The sequence below is a fragment of the Paralichthys olivaceus genome, chromosome 22 (genome assembly GCF_024713975.1).
Source record: "Paralichthys olivaceus isolate ysfri-2021 chromosome 22, ASM2471397v2, whole genome shotgun sequence".
Lineage (NCBI taxonomy): Eukaryota > Metazoa > Chordata > Actinopteri > Pleuronectiformes > Paralichthyidae > Paralichthys > Paralichthys olivaceus.
Genome location: NC_091114.1, coordinates 8,437,042 through 8,459,082, shown reverse-complemented (window position 1 = coordinate 8,459,082; position 22,041 = coordinate 8,437,042). Strand labels below are relative to the sequence as shown.

The following is a 22,041-nucleotide window of genomic DNA, read 5'->3' as shown; positions in this document are numbered from 1 at the left end:
CTTTCATGAACCTGTATTTCTAAATTCATTTTCTTTAATGTGGATTAAGAGGTTCAGTCATTTTAATCACAAACCTTTGTTTTGTCTTTTTATGGACTATATTATACAAACACTGTGCAGTCATGTAGGATAATGCAAATATGCTTTATTGTAAATTTTTTAAAACACTTAAAAGATCCAAGTGTCTCAAGGCATCTTTACTCATCGCTGGCAGCGACTGCGCCTGGACAGATACTTCATCAGATTCTGAAAGTCCAAAATCCGACATGCAGGGACAGATTAATAAACCATTTCATACTTCAAAAAAGTTTTTGCTAACTCCTTCTGTTCTGTTACTGAACTTACAGACACATTTGAAAAGCCAAAAAGTGCACCATTACCGTCAGCTTCTGAATCTGGCACCATGCCACGTCATCCAGCATGTCGAGGTTTATTTCCTCCTTGGTCTCTTCAGAGAAGCTGAGGGTCTAGAAGGCAGAGAACCACATGTGGAACACATTCAGAACATACACGTTGGAAACACATCCGTCCAGTATCAACGATTAAACCAATCATCAGCAGGAAAACAAGATGTCAACGGAATTTTAATCGAGTCTGCTCCAATATTCAATTAGTTCTTCCTCAGCCCATACCTGCCCCTGTGCTGTCGTGACGGTGATGTGCGCAGCCGAGCCGGCCATTGAACAGTGCAGGTCACCAGCAGAAACGACCGACCTGAGACAACGCGAGAGTCACTTCAGCTCATATTAAAAATGATTTGTCTTTTAAAAGCCAAAGGTACAAACATCAGGTGAAATGATAACCCCCTAAAACCTGAGTTTGGGTTTGATGGCTGGTGCCTGCTCATTGGTTTTTGTCAAGCGGCTTTGAGTCCTCTTGGCAGTGACTGCAGAGCCCCTGTAGATAAAAATAAATAGATCAACATCAGCAGCCTGCACGAAGCTCAGCAGACGTCATATGTTACTTCACTTCCTACCGGATATTTCCTGTGCTGCTACTGCCGGCTAATGTTCTGGTCCTGTTTGCACCGTTTCCTGCCTGCGAGTAAGAAAAATCGGAGAGTTTCAACCCTGAGCATATGAAAGCATTAGATCTGTCACGTCACTCAATGCACGTCTCCTTTAACGTGCATGTGCACACATCACCTGCTCCATCATCAGCTACCTTTGAGGTCTTGTGTGAGGCCCTCTGGGCTGAAGCAGACTGAACTGTGGCAGAAGCACTTGATTTGACTACAAAAATAAAAGCACAAATGACCGTTAAGCTATTTACTTGGATTTTGTGTAGGATTTTCAAAGAAAGTGTTGCTCACAAAAAAAGTAAGTCACCTCTTTTACTGTGAGCCCTCTTGAGGGGCTGGTGCATCTCGAGGGACTCGTTCTGCAAAAAGGGTGACAACTAAGCCGGTTAGAACAATAATTATAAAAAAAATTAATCTATAAGATGAGACGTCTGTCAGCCCACCTTCATGGCAATGGATACCTCACTGGCTGAGATTTCCTCCTCTATAACACAGGACAGTTTGAGAGATGAGGAAAAACAAGTCAATTTTCTTTATTCCATCAACTTCAATTTGCTGCTCCAGAGCTTTTATTTTGAAAGATTTAGACTTAAGTGACCTCTGAAATAGTCAGCATGTAATGAAAGGACATAACACCAGTTAAGTTAATGATTCAAACTTACATTAGAGCCAAACATGAACAGGAATAAAGGAAGTTGAGTTTAATTTAAAAGAAAAAAAGAAATTTTCACTGCAGATAAACCAGGTAGGATTAACACAACTTCACTCTGCACAAAAACAATACAAAAAGTCACAGCATATTGTAGAACGTGTAATAATTATGCCACAGGACAAATGCACTTTATAAACTCAAATAAAAAGATGCTTACCACTGATTAAATCTCCAATACGGGTGTTTTGAAAAGAAGGAGGCATCTTCATCAGCTCCACCTCGAACACCTTGTCCACTGTGGACAGCATGTTGTCCAGTTTGGCCTCCAGCTCATTCATGCGTTCTTGGGCTGGAGGACATAAACGTGGGTGTTAGAGGGACAACTGTAGGACCATGTTGAGGCGGACATTAACCGAGCTGAAGCAGAACACACCGTCTTTCTCAAACTGCTGGATGAACAGAGCCAGTCTGCTGCGTCTCAGCGGTTCTGTGTTCGGGACGTTCCCCGCGTTCCTCGTGCGTCTCGGCGCCATCTTCCGTCTCCTTCCTTCCAAGTCACCTGAAGATCAGAGTGCGTGACCGTGGAGCGGCTTTAATGGAAACACTTGCACCGGATTCATGCGACCCGCCGGAAACACTGCAGTTCCCCCCAGAACTATGTTGCGTGGCGGAAGGATATGGTTGATCATTTTATTATCATAAAAAAATTTCATAATTAAACGAGGACTGAAACCGTTGCATTCCAAATGAACACTAATTTAATATATATCATACATAAATAAAGTGTATCGATTATTATAGATACAGTGATAGAGTGATAGATGGAGTGGTGATAGAGTAATAGAGATAGATAGTGATTGATAGAGAGAGTGATAGAGTGATAGATAGAGATTGATTGGGAGTGCATGTGGGACATCATATCATAGCAACATCCTAAATGACAGAAACAATCAAATAAAAGAATATATAGGGAAATGTACAAGGCTGAAGTAAAATGATAAAACTAAAGTCGTCAAGTTGAGAACTGTTGGACTGTTTGTGATTTGAAGAGAAATCATGTGCGACACTTTAGAGGGGCGATAGTGAAGGATGACAAGAAAAGAAAGGGAGAACAAGGAGTGTGAGATGGAGGATACATTCAGGCAGACTTAAAAATGAATAAGTCGACAGAAGGGAAAATGTCGAAGGTTTTCCAGTCCGGTGATGCATTTAATGAGCCATAAAAACCAGAGGGTATCTTTGTGTGCTTAAGAACAGAGCTGAGGAAATAAGCGTGCTACACAATCTGACACTGCACAATACAAAGCCCCATCGAGGCAGAGACAAAAACACGGACACGTTTCAGTTTCAATCAGTTCACAAATTCATTTATTGCAGCGCATTTAAGTGTAGACATTCAATTCCTTTTCCACAGGACGGTTATCTATCATCGTTAAAGAACAGTCTCTTCTGTACACCCTCTGCTACGAGGAGAACACATTTACAAAGTCAGCACAGGGTGGAAACCCTTAAGACAGATTCAAAGGGAAAGAGGGGATTGTTAGTCTTAAAAATGCTAAGTTACTTAACTGTCTGCAATCCAAATGTCAATAATACAAAAATAAATAATTGAGAATTTTCTTTTTGCTTTGTTTATCGTTTATATTCTTCGGAGGTCACGTCCCGTCATCAACCCGGGTTAAGGTCAGGTTTTCACCGATGCAGTGCAAATTGAAAATTTTACATCTGTACAAGTCAGTGTCCAATCCCCCAAATCTACAATGGGGCCATCTGCAGGCTTTTCCCAACAGTTCATCGCAGCACTTTACTTTTATATTCTCTCATATATCTCATTCGGCATTTATAGGAATGTCGCGTTTCTTCTTTGACGCCATATCAGCTGTGCAGAACGCCACAAAAAAGTTACCACGAATATTCTGTCAGCAAATAATATTCCCAATTTTAAAAACTTACTTTCTGCTACAGTGAAGAATACATGTAATTATTACATCGCAGCTCTAATTCATAATAACAAGGAGGCATGTAAGCTGGACAAGTACAGTGAGTTACTGTTAAAAAGATTAACATTAATTAAAAATACAAGCTGACACCGCAAGAGAACATATGTCTTATTTTAATGTGTGGGGATCAGTAGTGTGGCACACGTTTTTACTTATGATCGATTTTGCCTTTTGTTAATGATTTCTCTCCAAATAGCAGGTTTTAATCACATGGGTGTGGTTGAAGAGATCAATGCTTCTTTAAGACCCGTTTTACTCACAGGGAATGTCGTATATCGATTTGAGTGACGATTAATTAGTGATTGTCATCGACAGTCGTCTCCCACGGACACGCCTGCTACCGACATGTATTTACACAGACGGAGAGCCTCGTCCTCGACCTGTACATATGCAACAAAACGTTCAATAAGACTTAGATTAAACAGTTTAAATGTCGCAAAGAAATAGGCAACTCTGGTTTCAGATTTCCCTCAAGTAAAAAAAGATATGTACAAAAAGACAGGCGGACTTGAATTACTGTTTTGTTTGTGGGGTTTTTTTTTGTTTTTGTTAGAAAGTGCAGAAAGGAACAGTTGGGGTCTGTACACAGTCTCAAACAAATCGCACTGAACTAATGAGGGCATAAGCAAAGCGTTGAAAAGGCTACATGACAGGGAAATGACACCATGATGTCTCTCTCCCTCCCTCCCACACACACACACACACACACACACACACACACGCACGCATGCACGCACGCACGCACGCACGCACACACAGCAGATATATCTACACCAAAGGAGCAGGCAATACATTCTGTACAGTGATTCATCATTCTATACACTATCTGCTTAGAAAAGCCATGACTGGCCTAATAAGCAGACAGTAGGCATCTTTCAAGACAGAGGGAAGAAGAAGTACCATGTTTGGACAATTAAAGGTGTTAAATTACTAAATATATACCCCGTGCCAACAACTGATCCTTCCCTCCGATATTTTCATCTTTGCTGCTCATGTTTGCCGGTCAGATGAACGGGGCTCCGAAGCTTTTAAGGCACCACTGGACGCTGGGGGTGGGTGGCTGATCGATGGGGTGCAACGACTTGAGCTGCTCGGGGCTAAGCTCGTCGTAAGCCAGGCGGTACTCCCTGTCGAAGGCCTCTGCAGGTTTAAAAGAAGAGGGTGTGGAGATTCGCAAAGTCAGAGGAGCAGAAATTGTGGTTGTCTGGGATTCTGCATCAAAATAATCAATGATAGTTTAAAAATATGTAAACAAAGTGACCTTGGTTTGGACTTCCAGGTGTGATTACGCCCTAAACCTTTATGGTGTTGGAGTCACACATACACTCACCTACATCGATGTTCTCCCGTCCCAACGACACCAGTGACAGAAACAGGATTTCTCTATAGATACTCCTGAGAGAAAGTCACACCACACAAATGAGGCTTAAGACTTTCATTCACTGACACTACATGAACATGAATGTGGGAAAGAAAAAAACAAAGAACAGAGCTGACCTTTGCCGTTTGGCCCCCTCTGGGCGCCGCTTGATCTCTCGGATCAACAGGTTGATTGGTCCGTAGACGTCATTGGTCTGGATGTTGCGAACAATTGTGTTGAGGAGGGTGCGGATCTCCTGGTGGTCTGTTGGAGCCAGCGTCGCCTTCTGCTCCACTAAGAAACACACACATAAAGATCCTTTAACTAATTAGCCTGATTTCTGACCCCTGCTGACCAACAATGATATTGCAACAAAGATTTTATACAGCTAAATAAACCTGTTCAACACGTGATGGTGGACAACATCGTCTGAAACTAATGTGTCTTTGTGTGCATACTCACACAAGGTCCTCCACAGCAGGTAGAGGGGATCTCCAGGTTCCTGGTGCAGGTTGTTGTTGTCCCACAGGAGCTGGACGTACACCTGCTTACTGTCCTGGGACAGTGACGTCAGAGGGAGCTGAAAAGACAAAGACATTGTGTGGGAAACCATGAGTTTATTCTATCAGAATGGTGCGGTGCATATAAAACAATAATAATAGATAACACAATAAGTTGCCGACCTGTACTCCATTGTTGCAGTGTTCGGAGGTCAGAATGAGACCGGGTAAGTGAGTGGGCAGGTCCAAGCGGCGGAAATACCACACCAGGTTCCAGAAGATGATGGGGTGCTGGCTCAGGAACTTGTGGGTGTAGATCACCTGGATAGAAAAAGAGATGTTAGACCTATAAGGCAACAAACTCCTTTAAAGCTTTATAGCTCTACTGTCAGAACATGTGTATACAACATGTGTGTATTTACCTGATCCCCCTCATTCTCCATCAGGGTCTCCAGCTCCTTACGCAGTACCAAGGGGCTGAGGTACGGCACAGACACAGGCTTGGGGTTTGGCCGTTTGGTCCCCATTCCATCCTGACAATCACATGCGCATTGAATTGCACCAGTTAGTTTCACTGCATTGCAAATAAAGGGATACCAGCCAAATTGAAAAGCGCTAAGGTTAGTTTGTGACAGTTTGTGGCACTGACCGACACCTCTTGCAGGCTGCAGGGCAGGCTGGTTGTGGAGACACCGTGACCAGGTCTCTGGGAGTAGTCCAGGCTCTGCAACGGACCTCCAACACTGTTGCTGCGCGTCAGTGACGTACCGCTGCATCTCTGCTGCTTCCCTGCAGAGTGGTGCTCTAGAAGACCCAGAGGGTCTGACTGCACTGGCTCTGGAATCACACTATAAATGGAAAAAGGCAAAGAGGAAACATAAGATACAGATATTAAGCTTTTTGCAGGGTTAATCCAAGTGTGCCTAGTGGAGCGTGCAAGAGATTCTCATGAAGCGGTACCTCTTATGAGTTCCAGGTCGATTATCTTGAGTCTCTCTAGGTTCCTCCTCGGGGAAACTGATAAGGTCTTGTGTCTTAATATCAGCTGAACTGCTGGCTGTGGGATGGGTGCTGGTGCTGTGGATACTGTCTCCTGACGCACTGGGATTCATATAGAATCTGAAAGAGAGTAGAAAAAAAGTTTTTATTTAAGATATTTTTTCCAAGAGATAGTTTGTGTAATTCATCTTAATGCTACTGTAAGATAAGGACAGGGATATTCCTACCCGCTTAATGTGCGCAAGTCATGAAACTCCACATGCAACAAGGGAAGGAAGGCTGTTCGACAGAAATGACAGTTGGTATTGAGGTTGGAGTCATCGGCTGTCCAGCCTGCCATGATCTCCTCATCATACACCAGAGCCTCACAGGAGCGGCACTGGGAGCAGCTCGACATCAGCACCTGTCAGCAGAGAAATATAACATCCTGGTTACTCCTGTGACAAGCAGCACAAGCACAGCCGCACCACAGTGGTTGGTAGAATAGGTTAAGTCTGACCTCCAATGCACAGTTTTGGAAGATGCTTGAGGAGGAAGCGTGATGTGAGGAGCTTTGCTCAGAGTCGGGACCCCTGCCTGCTCGTCCTGGGGTTGGATCTGCAGACAGAGAGAGAATTAGAGTTTTTTACAGCAGACACCGTAGCTCTCACACCTCAGAGAGCACCTCATTAAACCCATCTCTTCTACCTATCTCATGTCTACGCTACAGTGTGTGCTTACGTGTATGGTGGGTCCCTCTGCCTGTGTCGCTGCTGCTACTGCTGCTGCCCAGGCTGGTGCAGCTCTGGTTCAAACCGTTAGCCACCAAACCTGGGATGACCCCTCTCTCAGGACTCTCATCGACAGCGTGTGCAGCCAACATGTGCTCATCCAGATGTGATGGGAAGCCACCGCCCTGAGCTTGTTCATCCTGCAGAATAAAGACGGATAGAGTACATATTTACAGATTCATTGCAGAAAATCTCAATTATGGCTACATTACATTGACAAAATAAATCTTCCTTCCTTTAAGGAGCCTTACCTCATCATCTGAGTAGGAGTAAGCTGATGCCACTGCCCCCCACACTTTGCTGGCTACATTTGCCGCCTGCTTCATGCCAGACTTCAGCACATCAATTTTAGGGCCCGACAACAGAGTGTCCATCTTGATGCCTGAAATAGAGTTTATGACTGAGCCCAGAGACCCTCCTTGTGAGGACTTGACTAGCGCTGTCAGTGAGGACGACCTATTACTTGGGCTGGCCGTGGTGCTGACAGGGACTTTTGTCTTTGCGGCAAATGTCTTGGAGCGAGTGACAGTGTTGGGGCTGCGTTTGGGTGTGTCACCCGGGGAGACAGTCGGAGTATTGACAGGAGGCACAGGAAGGCTGGACCTGCGCTCCATGGGCTTTTTGGGCTGCGGGGCGTCAATGGAGTCTCTCTGGGACTGCTGGAGTTCCATGCTGGAGGACTTGGCACCCAGAGGGCTCCGCAGGCTCATGTACATTTCGATCTCCTCGGCCAGGTTGCGGGACACCACAGCGGGCACAGAGCGCGGTTGCTCCTGGCTGGTAACAGAGGCGGACTCTTCACTCTCTGACATGAGGAGGGAAAGTGGGTCAGCACCCACCTTCACGTCTGCCCTCTCCAGAGTTGCTCCTCGTGCCCCAGATTCATCCTCAAGGGCTTCAGTTTGCTTTATTTCTTCTTTTTCTATTTGTTCCTCACTGCCCTCCACATCTTTGCTATCTTCCTTCCCTTTTTCTGAGGCTCCTGGCTCGTCTTCCACTGGTAGCTTCCCAAGTATCAAGCCCTGATCTTCTTCAGGTTCCTCCTCCAGATCTTTAAAAAGTGCTTTAGACACACTGCTGGGTGGTGGAGATTGTCCGGCACAGAGCGCTGCAGCCAGGATGCGAGCATCGGCACCCATCTGGCTGGCCATATGGTCCACGCCTTTCTCTAGAAGCATTCCAGCACGACTTTCTGCGCTGAAGCTACAGCTGCGCTCAGAGAAGGATTTCTGCCGCTGGTGTTGAGACTGGCTGGCCACATCCCCTGATGCCAGCGGGGCGTCGTCATCAGGGAGAGACACTTTATCGATCTTGCTGTGTCTCCTAAACAGCTTCCCTGTAACTAGAATATTTGCAGGTATGAAACTTAAGAGTTGAAAAGTCACAAAAGCACATTAAATCCATTAAAGCCTCATCTTCCTCCTCACCTGCTTCACCATCGTAGCTCCCTGTAGACAGCTTCACAATGCTCGGGACAGGTGAGGGCAGATCAACAGGACTCGGGGGTTCTGCTACTGCGACTGCACTGTCCACTGAGCCGGCAATGTCGCCCCCTGGTTGTACATAATAATACACACTCAGCGCTGATGTGCAAGAAGTAAAATGTTTTTATATTCATACACATACAGCACATGATAATGAATGTAGCTTCTCTCACCGTTGTGTTGTGCTTGGGCATTTTTTCTCTGTTCGGATGACGGGATAGCTGCATGTGAAGGCTCTACCAGCTCTTGGTGTAGCTCATCCTTGGAGCCGTAGCCTTGATCAGATTGCCTCCCTGTGGGTCACAGATATGTTATAATGAGTATATAACTGAAGGATCAGTCTGCAGCAGTATAAACCCCTCCCTTCACCCAATCATTTCTAAGCATGAAGGAGAACTTATTGTGGACCTCAGGTAAAGTAAACACGTTAAGGAGCCAGTTTCCTTTATTTCAGGTATTTATCTGAGGAAATCTTATGAATTATAAATATTATATACAATTTCTGACAGCAAATCTGCCTACATCCTGAACTATGGATCTTGAAAGAAGATCAGTTCTTTTTTTAAACAACCCTGGTTTAACTAATAGTTTTGATCATTTTCTTTTTTTTAGACACAATTAACATTTTACCCATCTTTGTTAGTTAACATCTATTTTTATCCAATCCATTACTAAATATGGGACTACGATGACTTTGCTTGATAGGTTGGTGTAACTGGGCTCAATGGGGAATTTGTTTACAACTGGAATGTGGCTGTGACTATCTGTGCCATGGCATCTCCAGAATTGAGCAATGGTCAGATCTTTGAAAAACTTTTCCAGTACAGTGTTTTCTGACCATCAGGCTTCAGAGCTTGAAACCTGAAGCTCTTCAGAGTCAGTACCTGTATTACAGTGGTTTCCTGTTGCATCCACCTTGCCGTGGCCGTGGGCAAATAGGTTATGTTCCTCCCCATTGACGTCATTTGAGCTATCAGCACTGTCATGACTCAAACGGTCAACATCAGTGTCTGCTGATACTCCTTTTGTTGCAGCTGGAGATAGACACACAGAGACAAAAGAAAAAGCGTAACAGATCTCATATTGGCACGACAAATAAAATCAGGCAGGCAGGGATTTCCCTCCAACTGTGTAGCCCTATCATATGGTACGTACCTTTCCCACCTGTGTCACTAAGTGCGGGTCCCTTCATGGAAGTCGTTCGGCCCAGAGCTTGCTTGAACTGGGCCACTCCTCGAAGCACGTTGCGAAGTTTGGTCCACATAAACAGGCCGCTGCGGTTTCGGCTTGGCCAGGGGCTTTCTAAGACAGCCTGCAGATGGAACATGATGAAGGATGAGTCTGCTTCTTAAAATCTTTTCCTTTCTGCTCTATGTAACTTTGGGGATCGGGTACGATCTACTATGAGAAGTGTTTAACTGACTGTGTGTCACTGAATCAGGTCAGGTAAGTTTAAGAGTAATGTCGAACTGTAGATCAGTTAAAAAGACTAAGACATCATTAAAAAACAGGGTTTATCTCCGATATTCAGCAAATAAACTTATAAAATATAAAGAATTCTAAACTGAGTTTGGTGTATTTGTTACAGCAGCAGCTCTTCAGGTTCAGGAAGCTGGAGATCATGAAGAATATCCACTGTTTAGTTGTGTTTCAGTTCAATGAGTAGATGAAGAGCCCAACAGAATTAATGACCACATGTAGCGGCAGAGGGCGCTGTTGCTCAATAAAAGTTACATTTTGTAGCTTTAACATTACATGCTAATAATTACGTGATATATGACCTTGTTGTAATATCCATATGTGATGGCGTTGGGATGTACGCCAGCTTTCTTCATCTCAACCAGGACTCGCACAGCCATAACAGGAAGACCCCACACACCACAGAGCTGCATTACCACTCTGTAACACACCTAAAGCCAAAAACATGAAAACATTGACATTAAATATAAATTTGAAAACAGAAAATGTATCATTGTAGCATGAGGCAGTGAAGTCTGTACATGCAAACAATGAAGAGGCTTGGGTTTTTAACGATAAGAAAAACTCTTGCATAATGTAACCATACCTCATCCAGCACCTCCACCTCAGTGGTTCTCATCTTAAGGAGGACGTTGTAAGCCTGATGCATGGCACGACTCTTGGACTTGGCCAGGCGCACGCCCGCTGGCAAGCAGATGAACCACAGGCTGTAGCAGTGACTGAAGAGGCAGCGGGCCCACAGCGGAGGGTTGGTGTAGAACCGCTTTGCCATCTTGTAAGCGAGCTTGATCTCCTGTAAGGGTTGGAGGCAATACGGTATTGAAGGCATTTTGTTTAAAACGTGATGATGGAGACAAAAGATGAGAAGACTAAAAAAGTGGCTGTGTGAGCATGTGCACACCTGCTTCGTCCTCTTTGCCAGTAGTGCAGGGCTGCTGGACGAACTGGCCCCGGCTGCTCTGCTGCTCAGTGCTGGACGTAACACTCTGGGGCCGTCAAACAGATCCATCTTCAATCTGGGGAAACTTTTGTACCTGGAAGATGAGAAATATGACAACACCTCACTGCATCACACACGTTTCTTTTTCTTTTTACTGAAGCATTCATAACTTGCAGTTTAAGAAAAAGACTTACATGTATCTCGGGGCAGGGCCTGGTCCATCGTCAGGTGAAGGTTCGGGGGGCATCACAAACACGGTGTGCTCACTCTTCTGAGACTCATCCAGCTCCATAAGTCTTGTGTCCTCCGATGACTCGCCTTCAACCTGCAGTGAATGTCACATCAGTTGCTTTAGCAATACTAAAATCTTTATCTTGATGAATACAAACAGAACACAATACAGGTTACTTCCTCTCTGATGAGAGTAAACAAGTACAGGCAAATTACACTCTGATAACAGAAAAGCAGGAAGTAAAAAATGCTTTTGTCATTGTGATTTGGATTTAAGGATAGAAGAAAATGTGAAATCCTCAAGCCCCTCAGTGATCCAATTTATCAGTGGGAAAATGGTTCATTTATTTACCTTTAAATGTTAATCACAAAAAAAACCCAACATGCATCATGCAAGGAAATCTGATTAAGGTGTAAGAGATTACCTTGGTGCCCTTGTCAGTGATTTTATCAGAGGGAAAAAGCTGCAAAAAGAGGAAATAGAGCAAAGGCAGAATAATGAATCAGAGGAAACTTTGGCTTCCTAGGTCTCCCAGTGGACACATGTTACTTTGCCAATAACACAACATGAAACAAAGGCGTATCCATGGAAAGGAACCTCCAGAGAAAGAAACAGAAATGAAACCAGCAGGCAGCCTGTAGACTGGTCTGACGTAGGTAATCACCTTCTCCACGCAATCGTCAAAAAATGCCAAGCCTGTGTCCTTGTCGCTGACGAAGGTGCACTCCTCGATGAAGCGGATGAATATCTGGGTCTTGGTGAGCTGGGAGTAGAACTTCTGATGGGCACGGTCTCTGCTTTTGAGAAAACCTGCAGGAAGACAAGGAAGTTTGTGAAATTATTTCTCAAATTTAACTCAAAGCATATATCACTCTTGATTTTGGGATTTACGGTAACATCAACATACAGAATTTGAATGATTTGATCATCTGGATTCACTTAAAGGATAAATAATTATTTTTAAAAGTGTGTAAATTTGTTGTTTGAGCATCCTCCTTTAGGGTTCAGTATATTTATTATCCCTGGTGACCTTCGTTCCATTGATCTGCAGCTATTTACAAAAGTGCTAAAAAGAAAATGTGGAGCTGATGGAAGCGAGGACCAGTTTCCCAGCAACAAGCATTAGTGATCTCTTATAATAGCTGAATTTAAAAGGTGATTGATCTTTAAAAACACTTAAGTTGAGTAAAAGTGAGACGCTCCTTGAAAACGAGCAACAATAAAATGAAACATTAGGTGAGGCTTTCTGAGTGAAGACTATAAATCCTGCACAGGTTACAAGCCAAGTTATCAATAAATCCACAGCATTAAGCCGCTCCATGAAAAGGATCATGATCTATATCTCAAGGTTGTAGTTATAGTTATTTCTGTCTTTCTGTAAAACAATCCTCACTTTCAGTCAGTCACTTGTGTTTACCTTGTAGGTCGTACAGAGAGTCGGCAGCTGTGGTCTTTACAGAGGGGGCCTGGGTGATGGGTTTGAGGTAGGAGCGGTAGCCCTTCAGGATGGAGGCCATGAAGCGCAGGAATGCCTCCTGGATTTCCATTTCTAAGGCCGTCTTCTTTTTGTGCCAGGTAAATTCCGCCTCGATGGGGGTCATGTCCGGCTCCGAGCCTTCCTGCACCGATTGACGCACGGAAACTAAAGAACACACCAAAGGGATTATTACTATTCATTAACTAACATGGTAACTATGGAGTCATTCCTCTTATGCAGACACAAGATGTTGTTTGTACCAGTGGCCAGCTGGTGGTGCAAGTTGCTCAGTGAGTTAATGAGGCTCTTGCCAGGCTTTTTTGGGAGGTTTTTCCAGTTGTTGTGTTTCTTCTCATCAGACCTGTAACACACAATACAACTGACTTACTCAGTTTGGAGAAACAGGGGAGCTGCACAAAAAATGTTTAACAAATGTGTGGCAGCATTTTTTTGACACTGATGTAAATAAACAGAACAAGGTAGAGAGTATCAAAGCAACATCATACAGGTAGATAGTGTTGGTGTCCAGGTCCACACAGACAACATCTGGCGGGGGGTCATAAAGGTCAAAGTAGCGTGAGTCCACACCCACTATGAACGGACAAGGAGCATTGAGGACACCAGCTAGAGAGAGTGGGCACAGGGGGATGTAGGGACACTGCCACTGGAAGGGGAAGATCATCTGAGGAGAGACAAGAGGGATGTACAGAATTAAAACAGGCAGGGAATGACAGAGGTAGAAACAGTAAAAGTACCATGAATCAAATATTCAATTATATTTTAATGATGATCCAACATTGTTGTAAGAGATACCTGAGTTTTTTTTACTCCTAACTAACAAAAACTTCCAGCAGAATAACATATGGGCCACAATTCCGGCTCTTTCAGACTTATTTGTCTTCTATATTGTGTCTTATTGGGTCAATACAAACCCCCTTTGGGGGATTTTTGGGGATTGTGACATTCTGTGTATTCAAAGAGACGGCAGACAAAGTTCAGATGCCAGGGAACAAGTGATAGCAGCGCAAAACAACACAGGTCCAATATAGAGGATTTCAATCCAGATGTTTCACAATCTTTTCTTCCATGCAACACAGTTTTTGTTTGAAAGAATTTTGATTATTAAAAAATACACAACATACAAGGGAGAGCACCGCTGCACAAATACGACTGTGTTACAACATGCTCATCACAAGCCTTTTCTCTCTGCATGTTTTACTGTGTTTGTATTAAAGTATGTGATCTCAGTATTTTTAATTACTGTCATCCAATGTAATGTAAGTAGTAATTTATTTCAATGCGAGTGGTGATTATAATCCAGTTCCATCACATTTATGTGCTTAAATCAACCATGAAGGGTCTTATCCTTTTGTGATCTTGTATGTGGATCAGGTCTAATGAGGTAGTGCTGTATTGCACTCTTTTAATGTCAGTAACAGGGTAACACTGGGTGATTATGAAACTGATTTTATTATCTCATAATTTATGCTTTTTTATGTTTGCAGATGATTTGATAACAGAATATTTTCTTTCCAACAGAGCGGGTCAACCGAAAAACAAAAAGGATGAATTTAAGAGAAGGTCTGGCTTTTAATGGTACGCTTCTCATCTATGGGGTAATCATAAATAGAGACTATACAGGGGTTTAATAGCCACTTACATCAATGCTGCCTGATAAATTTAATTTTATGTTTCTCATCTTAAATATACTCAAATGTCAGCAATGAGAGAAATGTGACATGCATTTCAAATAGAGAATATTTTAATCTTTTCTTGAAACTACAGACTTTGATCTTGAAGAATCACAGAATATCCCAGATAATTTAGGAACATCAAAAGCAGCATACTCATGCTAACATCAAATCAACTGCAATGGAACTTGTATGTTGGAGCCTACTCACAGCCACAACAGACTCGGCCACTCCGGTGAGCACAGCGGGCCGGAGCGAGTGCAGCAGGATCTTGCACTCAAGGAGGACAAAGTGCAGCAGCGTGGCGCAGTTCTCCGAGCCCAGGTTAGTCAGGAGCGTGCCGTAGTCGGCCCCACTGACAGGGAGGAAAAGAAACAGGGCAGACTGGTCAGTTCAGGAAGAGCAGTGAAAAAAGTAATGGAAAGAAGTTAACGGAGTCAAATTTTATGACTAGGGCTTGAATCAAGAGTGAGACATGCGTTAGCAATTTTTATATCGATGTCTGAACCTCACTAAAATATGCAAAGCAACAGTGTAGTGGAAACACAATAGAATCTTCTTACAATATAGTGAAGCCTACAATGTAAAATCTGTTTGAGACTCTGTGTTGCACTAATTCAATTTAACAGTCATGTCGACTTGATCCACTGATTTTATTTGCTAATGCAGTTTTCTTATGTTTACATCTGCTGTTTAATATTGCATAAGGTAGCCTTGATAGGTATAAAAAGGTAAGTCGCTAAAAATTGAGTCAAAACTTGAATTGCTTTTGGAAACAGAGCTAACTTGTGCAATGAGGCAGCGGAGAAAGTCTCAAGAATTTTTATGGCCAAGGTTGTTTTCAGAAATGAATGTGTTAAGCTTTTCTTGAACAACACACTGATTATTTTCTTGTCTTCAAATAAAGAAAACATAATTGAAAAAAGGACACATCGGAAAATATTTGTGAAGAAATGTTCTGCAGCGCAGCGCTCATTGTACCTGAGGGGTAAAGGTGTGCACACGGGCTGGGAAAGGATCAAGGTGTCATATGCTGAGAGCTGAAGAAGAAATTCAATAATTAGGAAATATATAAAAACACAAATAACAGTATATTTCTGTTTGGCAATGATGTAAGGGGGAAATCACCTGGACTAAGATTCTTGGCCTCTGAGGGGAAGGAAAGGACACATTGTGCATGAAGTGTGAGATGTGCCTGTTGACAGAAATATATGAAGACAACTCAATAAAACACAAAGTGACATTTTCTACTTATTTTCAAACATATACAGCAACTACATCCAGCCTGTTGAAATGTCCACAGTTCTTACTTCTCAATAGGCAGCGGGTGCGGGCCCGTGACAGAGAGTTTGTAGAGGAACATGAGGAACTTGCGGAAGGACTCGAAGAAGGGCCAATGGGAGAGCAGACAGATGCACTTATTGGTGTTTACAGGCCGGTTAGGGATCATCTTCTTCTCCACGGTGGTGAGAAGGCCCAGCTGGATCTTCTGTTTCTCACTCAACAGATCCACGGAATACGGCTCATAGAACTGGATGGCTGATCCGTACACCTGGAACCAGATATGGACAAAGTTCCTTCAGTATTTTTGGGGTTTTCTTGCCAGCTTTTCAAAGACTACATCAATTAAATCAACACAATTTTTTTAGCAGTTGTCCTTGTTAATTCCCCATCTATGACAGTTGTCCCCGAGCGAGCTGTGTCTGACCTTTTCACCAGATGAGATGGTTAAGACAAACGTGGAGAAGACAGGCAGAGGGTCGCGTGTGTTCGGAGCCCAACACTCGATATTGGCGCCCATAGGCAAACAAAACAGGGGGACTGACTCGGACAGAGGGAAAGACTCGTAGTCCTCTTCTGGGTAACGAAAGATAAGACCTGGAGAGGGAGAGAAAACAGAAACATAAACTCATGGATTAAAATGATGTAATGTTGCAGCATTGCTCAGATAAAGAACAATCATCTGTCTGCATACTCTGGTTTCATTTTCAGGAAATAAGTGTTCTGCTTTTCTGTCTAACTTGTTGTTTGGTGAGATGGCGTTCAGACAACTCACATGTGCATACCCAAACAAGCCTGCAGACATGAAAATCATGGGCGTGGCAGGAAGTACTGTTGTCTGACATGAATAAACAGTCGTCTCGCAGGAAAAAGACAGTCCAAGAAGATAAAGCCAGCACGTGTGACTCTGCATGTGTGTGTGTCCACATTCATATGAGGACTGATTATATGTGTATAACACCGTTAATTATCCTAAAGGCCAAGCTTTTCAGGTTCAGGCTCAGTCAGTGAAAATGCCACACAATGTTTTAGAAATGCCAATCTACTGGCTGATCACAGATAAACAATGACGGTGTTGCCAGGAAAAAAATGTATGAAAGACAAAAATAAAATAATCACTCAACATTCTGACTGCCTCAGTGTTTCCCATTATTTATCAAGAGTCTGGCGAACCACAATGTTCTATTTGTCCTTCCATTGAGTTAAGTAATGAACCACTTAACTATGATCTTACACTGACAATCTTATTAATCTTTAGACTTACTTCATCTCATTATTATGACTTGCAAAAGTAGCCATTCTAATTATCTTGAGTGTTTTTATCACTATCTGCCTAAAACTCCGTAACTGTAGCCACTCGGGTTCAGGCCTCGTATTTTATGCACTGCAAAATGTGTTATTGTTATTTACTACTCACTGCACCCTTTCTATACACGTTGACCATCAGAAAGTAGTTTGGAAGATATATTCACTAATGTCACTAATCTTAGTGGTGACTCTGGGAACGTAATCAGAGGAGGAAAGCAAATCAAATGTGATTCATCTGAAAGGCAGTGGAGGTGAAAGCTGATGAATGACATACTAATAATGACACTGAGTAAAGTAAGTCATAAAATAAAAGTGTTAAAAGGGAGATAAATAACAAAAGAGCAAACATTTCTCAGTAGGTACAGAAAATAATCGAAAGGTGAAGATGTGATACATTAGAAAGTATTTGATCTTTACTCACCAGCTTTGTAACTAATGGAATTGGACGCAGATACAGATTTCTTATAACACAGGAACACATTGGAGCCCCACTAAAAGGTTAAAACACAGTTGTATAGATATTATAAATCAGAAGTGATGATGCAAAAGTGTTTGCTAAGAAAATTACAATGAGTCTTACCATGCCACAGTTGAGGTTCTTGTCCACTTTGCAAAAGGTATGTGGCGGCGTCTCCCCTTTGCTGGTGACAATGACGCAAATGTCCGTCACCGCCAGGGAATTCTGAGGCTGGATGGGCGGCGCTCGACGGAGGGTGATGAAGATGCGCTGCGAGGTGGCAGAGCTGTTGTTGACGTTGGCGCAGCGGCCGTACGGTGTGGCCTGGATGACCTCACAGCCCTGGATCAGACGCTCCTTGCCCTCATACAGAACCCTAATGAACAAAACAAGTAGTGAGCAAAGATATTAGCTTGACACGTCACATGGCAGCATGCATTTTGTGCCTCCATCAAGAACAGGAGATATTGTAGAACAGGGGAGAATTTCTCCGTTTACAGTTTTCGATTGCTTGCAAACAGAGAAGTTTGGAATTGCTGCTGCACCCATTGTTGTTTAAAACATTGGGGGCAGTGGCACCCACACTTGCCTTCTGATTGGTTCTTATCAGTCATGACTCGACTACCACCTGGTGAGGGCAAAACAGCACTTATATTTAGTTCCACCTCGTCACTGGTCGAAGAAAAGTAATCCCTACTCTTACTTTTCACCATTGTTGTTTCTTGTTTATAGTATTACCAGTAATTATGCAAACAACTGCAGCGTAGACAATCTGCTTGCTGTTTACACCGGCACGCACATGCCCAGTGTATGTGAATGGTCACGTGATATGCGTTTTTAAAGTGTGAGGATTGACAGGGATTTTTACTGATACAGAGCTGAAAGGTTGAAAATGCAGTTTTCAAATTAAACCATTGTGGTATGAATGTAGCCTCACACATAACCCAAGAGTAAGTCTATACAGCTGTGCCAAGATGTTCAAAGTGGGGACGAATTAAGATGGCAGAAAGCTGAGCAGTGCAAAGAGCTGGAATCCTTCCCACACAAATTACTCTAATAGACAGTTACGTGGCTCAGAGAGAGAGGGCTGTCCCTCCTGCCTTCATTACGTACTTATACGTTTGCTGCAAAAACACAAATACATTTCATTCTCATGATGCAACATGTTTATGGCACTAACATTCAAGTTTGAATGTAAACAATAAATAAGTTTGAAACTGACACCAAGACAGAAAGTGCAATATATTAATATAAACTGCCTTGTGACAATTTTATCCACCCAGATTTGGAGAAAAGGTGCAAATAAGCAAAATGCACAGCTATGACTCTATTGTGATAATATACCATATACAACATCACCGACTTTCTCTTCAAAGCTCTGGTTTCCCTTTGAGGATTTGGTGAGTCTTCATTGGATGATGTAATTCAGGCATATTTCCCAGCTGACTCAGACCAGTTCCAGACGTAGGAAACTTGCACATCAATATGTTGAAATCCCACTTATAACATATGTATGTATTAATATGGATTAATGCCTAAATGTCTGCACTCCTGCTATGGAACTCCACACAAATAAAAGAAAGAAAAAAATCAGTGTGTAACTGTGTTGGACTTCTTTGCACAATTGCACGGCTTCTATGAAAAAACCTCCACGTCCTCTTTTTCCATCTGAACAATGCCATATCGGAGGCCAAAACCTTTGATTGTTCATCTCTTTGAACAAAACAAAACACATTTTGAATCTTGTACAGGGTCCAGGGCAGCCACTACAGATAGAATAGTCCTGCAACACTCCATTTACTCTGAAAGGGGCACAGGACAAACCTAAAGAGGCCAGGAGGACAGTTGGCAGCAAATTCTCATTTAGGCGACAAAAACAGAGTCCTAATGGGCACAGTGAGTCGTGGCGCTGCACAGTCCTGGGGCTGGGAATGCAAGTTTCACTGACAGCGGAGATGGCAGAAGGAATAATGAATGATTTACAGGTTGCTAGTTTTTCCATTTATTATTAAGTGGAATGAGACAAGTCGCAGATTTAAGGGTTTGTCAGCTGATGGGGTAACGAAGACATGGGTGTCTCAGCACGGCCAAAAATATTTACTGACCTCTTCCTCTCATAGTTCAACCAAACATGGCCATAAGCAATTGAACAAATGCTGTCAAGCATGTTAGAATGTCATCTTTTAATAAATGACACACCCATCCTTACATCACTGATAATAATCAAACACACATTTATGAATTTCACATAAGGAGCCTCTTACTCTCTGTCTGCAGCTGTAAAAAAGCTGGTGAAATACATTTTTCTGCCTTATTAAGGTGCATGACCAACTGATTTCTTGTTTCAGCTAAAGAAAACACATATTAGCTTCAAAAGGACTCTGAATTCTTGAATGTAGTATTTTCTCTAGCTCACATGTCAGGATTGCACAATCTTTTCAAGGAAAACATCACTTGACATATGATCTTCTGTTCGTACTCTGTGCACAAACAGTGTTTCATGTAGTTCTGCAGTTTAAAGCTGCATTTTGAAGAGGGAATTCACATGAAAAGCACGTTATTCAGTGCAGAAGACAGCAGAAGGGAGTCAGAAGGGTTGATGTTTATAAAACGCCAACATTTTGTAATCTTTCACAAACTTGAGTTTACATAGTGTGTGTGTGTGTGTGTGTGTATGTGTGTGTATGTGTGTGTGTATGTGTGTGTGTGTGTGTGTGTGTGTGTGTGTGTGTGTGTGTGTGTGTGGGTGGGGGGAGAGCACAGTTATGAACTGGAAACTCCAGTTTGTTAGCTGGAGACACAAAAAGGCTTTGACAAAGACTAAGGTGTGTGTGTGTGTGTGTGTGTGTGTGTGTGTGTGTGTGTGTGTGTGTGTGTGTGTGTGTGTGTTTGTGTGCGTGTTTGTGTGTGTGTGTGTGTGTGCGTGTGTGTGTGTGCGTGTGTGTGTGTGTGGGGGGGGGGAACTGAAAAAACTGTTGCATCATGTTTCTGAATAAAGATTAATGAGTGTCATAATGCTGCACTGCAGACAAGTTTTAAACCCCTGATGATGAAATGTCATGTCACCTTTAGGTAACTCTACTGGATTAGAGAGATTATAATGGAGTTCTTCATTATAAGACAATAGAGGGAAGCAGAAACATTCCCATGAATGGACAGTAGCCAGGAGGTGTGGCAGAGGGATGACTCCATGATGAAACAAGGGCGAGTGAATAAAGCCATCAACACACCTACTTCCTTCTATCACTAAAAGAATGTTTTGTCATGCACCATCAAACCTGAAGGGAATGTGATCCCTTCAGAACTATGGCTAGCAATAAGGTCCTTCATCAGGGTAAAATTGTGTCGACGTGCTAGCATGTGGCAGGTCCACGTTTTCAGCGACTGATAATGACTCATTTTGCTGCTGCAACATTCCTGATTACAAACAAAACTGCTGACTCACCCGATGTCGATGAGGGGAGGCTTGCCCCGACCCCTCCTGTAGCACAAGAACAGCTCGGGGCTCTTAAGACTGCCATGGTTCAGGTTGGCCGGCTGGCCGCTGTAGGTGCTGTCGATGCACGTGAAGCCCTCGGGCACTGCCTCTCCTGCCGACCTGTTGATGACGGCCAGGTCCGTGATGGGAGCTTTGGGCCCACTAGATTTGGCCTCCGACAGGTCCTGCTCTAATGGCTTGGACTTGTCTGTCAGCCCAGCGACCACAAAGTAGTCGGTCACACGGTGACCCTTGTCCTCGATCATGGCTGGGTGTACCTGGAAGTGAGAGAAGAGAGATACGATTAATTTAGAATGATATTTATACAGCCTAGAGTAAATTTGTTCAGTTACACAATGAGACCTCTCGCACCACGTTTGTAGAAGACATTAAGCAACTCTGTGCTCTGGTTAAAACATCTCACAGAGCACAGTGTATTACTTAACACTCCCTACAGGCTATACACAGCATGTTAGTGAAAGCAATACTCTTACATCTCACTTCGGGATAGTGGGATGGGCTCCACATGGGAGTCTACACAGAATGCTAAATAATACTGTGGCTCAGGCAATAAAAGGATCCTTTAAGGCTGCTGCACCACAACTTAGCAAACAAACTGCGGGAAAACACAAGGGGTAATGAAGGGACTGGATCTGTTGACGTTCACAAACCCTCTTGTCATTGTATATCAGCGCACTGCTCCAAACATGTTGGGAGAGTTAAAGCTCTGGTGCCTGAGGAGAGCCAAGGGAGAAGCGCTGAGCCCGGAGGAATGCTCGGAAATGTCACAGACAACATAAATCAGAGCAGATCACCAAAGTCTTTGAACACTTGAAATAGGGCCACAAAGTAAGACTAATGGAAATTATTAATAAAAGATGAGCTACAGTCATTTTCTATTGAAATGGTCTG

At 43.2% G+C, this 22,041-nt stretch overlaps 2 protein-coding genes across 6 annotated transcripts in view; both read right to left on the bottom strand.

Moving 5' to 3' along the window:
* Positions 1 to 125: 125 nt before the first annotated feature.
* cdca9 (cell division cycle associated 9) lies at positions 126 to 2,280 on the bottom strand. The gene is made up of 10 exons (XM_020095511.2): positions 2,107 to 2,280; positions 1,891 to 2,022; positions 1,465 to 1,505; positions 1,329 to 1,380; positions 1,165 to 1,232; positions 977 to 1,038; positions 814 to 897; positions 633 to 714; positions 381 to 467; positions 126 to 246 (listed from the first exon to the last, which is right to left on the bottom strand). The coding sequence occupies exons 1-10, from the start codon at positions 2,204 to 2,206 to the stop codon at positions 202 to 204; spliced, it is 753 nt and encodes a 250-aa protein (XP_019951070.1). The 5' UTR covers positions 2,207 to 2,280; the 3' UTR covers positions 126 to 201.
* A 738-nt stretch (positions 2,281 to 3,018) lies between these two features.
* The window catches only part of dennd4c (DENN/MADD domain containing 4C), a 31,213-nt gene continuing 12,190 nt past the window's right edge, over positions 3,019 to 22,041 (bottom strand). For 2 of the 5 annotated variants that reach the window (XM_020095504.2, XM_020095505.2), the window contains exons 2-34: positions 21,097 to 21,407; positions 17,775 to 18,027; positions 17,616 to 17,685; positions 16,314 to 16,483; positions 15,916 to 16,157; positions 15,734 to 15,800; positions 15,587 to 15,645; positions 14,816 to 14,960; positions 13,421 to 13,596; positions 13,175 to 13,275; positions 12,855 to 13,079; positions 12,102 to 12,247; positions 11,862 to 11,900; positions 11,400 to 11,530; positions 11,167 to 11,299; positions 10,852 to 11,058; positions 10,568 to 10,696; positions 9,942 to 10,098; positions 9,671 to 9,820; positions 8,960 to 9,079; positions 8,730 to 8,855; positions 7,554 to 8,644; positions 7,253 to 7,442; positions 7,032 to 7,129; positions 6,760 to 6,935; positions 6,494 to 6,652; positions 6,183 to 6,381; positions 5,956 to 6,066; positions 5,717 to 5,854; positions 5,496 to 5,613; positions 5,171 to 5,327; positions 5,004 to 5,068; positions 3,019 to 4,813 (exon numbers count right to left, since the gene is read on the bottom strand). In XM_020095504.2, the coding sequence (XP_019951063.2) occupies positions 4,677 to 4,813; positions 5,004 to 5,068; positions 5,171 to 5,327; positions 5,496 to 5,613; positions 5,717 to 5,854; positions 5,956 to 6,066; positions 6,183 to 6,381; positions 6,494 to 6,652; positions 6,760 to 6,935; positions 7,032 to 7,129; positions 7,253 to 7,442; positions 7,554 to 8,644; positions 8,730 to 8,855; positions 8,960 to 9,079; positions 9,671 to 9,820; positions 9,942 to 10,098; positions 10,568 to 10,696; positions 10,852 to 11,058; positions 11,167 to 11,299; positions 11,400 to 11,530; positions 11,862 to 11,900; positions 12,102 to 12,247; positions 12,855 to 13,079; positions 13,175 to 13,275; positions 13,421 to 13,596; positions 14,816 to 14,960; positions 15,587 to 15,645; positions 15,734 to 15,800; positions 15,916 to 16,157; positions 16,314 to 16,483; positions 17,616 to 17,685; positions 17,775 to 18,027; positions 21,097 to 21,395 (5,784 nt within the window). In that variant the 5' untranslated portion in view covers positions 21,396 to 21,407 and the 3' untranslated portion in view covers positions 3,019 to 4,676. The remainder of the gene's footprint in view (positions 4,814 to 5,003; positions 5,069 to 5,170; positions 5,328 to 5,495; positions 5,614 to 5,716; positions 5,855 to 5,955; positions 6,067 to 6,182; positions 6,382 to 6,493; positions 6,653 to 6,759; positions 6,936 to 7,031; positions 7,130 to 7,252; positions 7,443 to 7,553; positions 8,645 to 8,729; positions 8,856 to 8,959; positions 9,080 to 9,670; positions 9,821 to 9,941; positions 10,099 to 10,567; positions 10,697 to 10,851; positions 11,059 to 11,166; positions 11,300 to 11,399; positions 11,531 to 11,861; positions 11,901 to 12,101; positions 12,248 to 12,854; positions 13,080 to 13,174; positions 13,276 to 13,420; positions 13,597 to 14,815; positions 14,961 to 15,586; positions 15,646 to 15,733; positions 15,801 to 15,915; positions 16,158 to 16,313; positions 16,484 to 17,615; positions 17,686 to 17,774; positions 18,028 to 21,096; positions 21,408 to 22,041) is intronic. The other 3 variants (XM_020095507.2, XM_069518849.1, XM_020095506.2) reach the window with 2 other exon arrangements.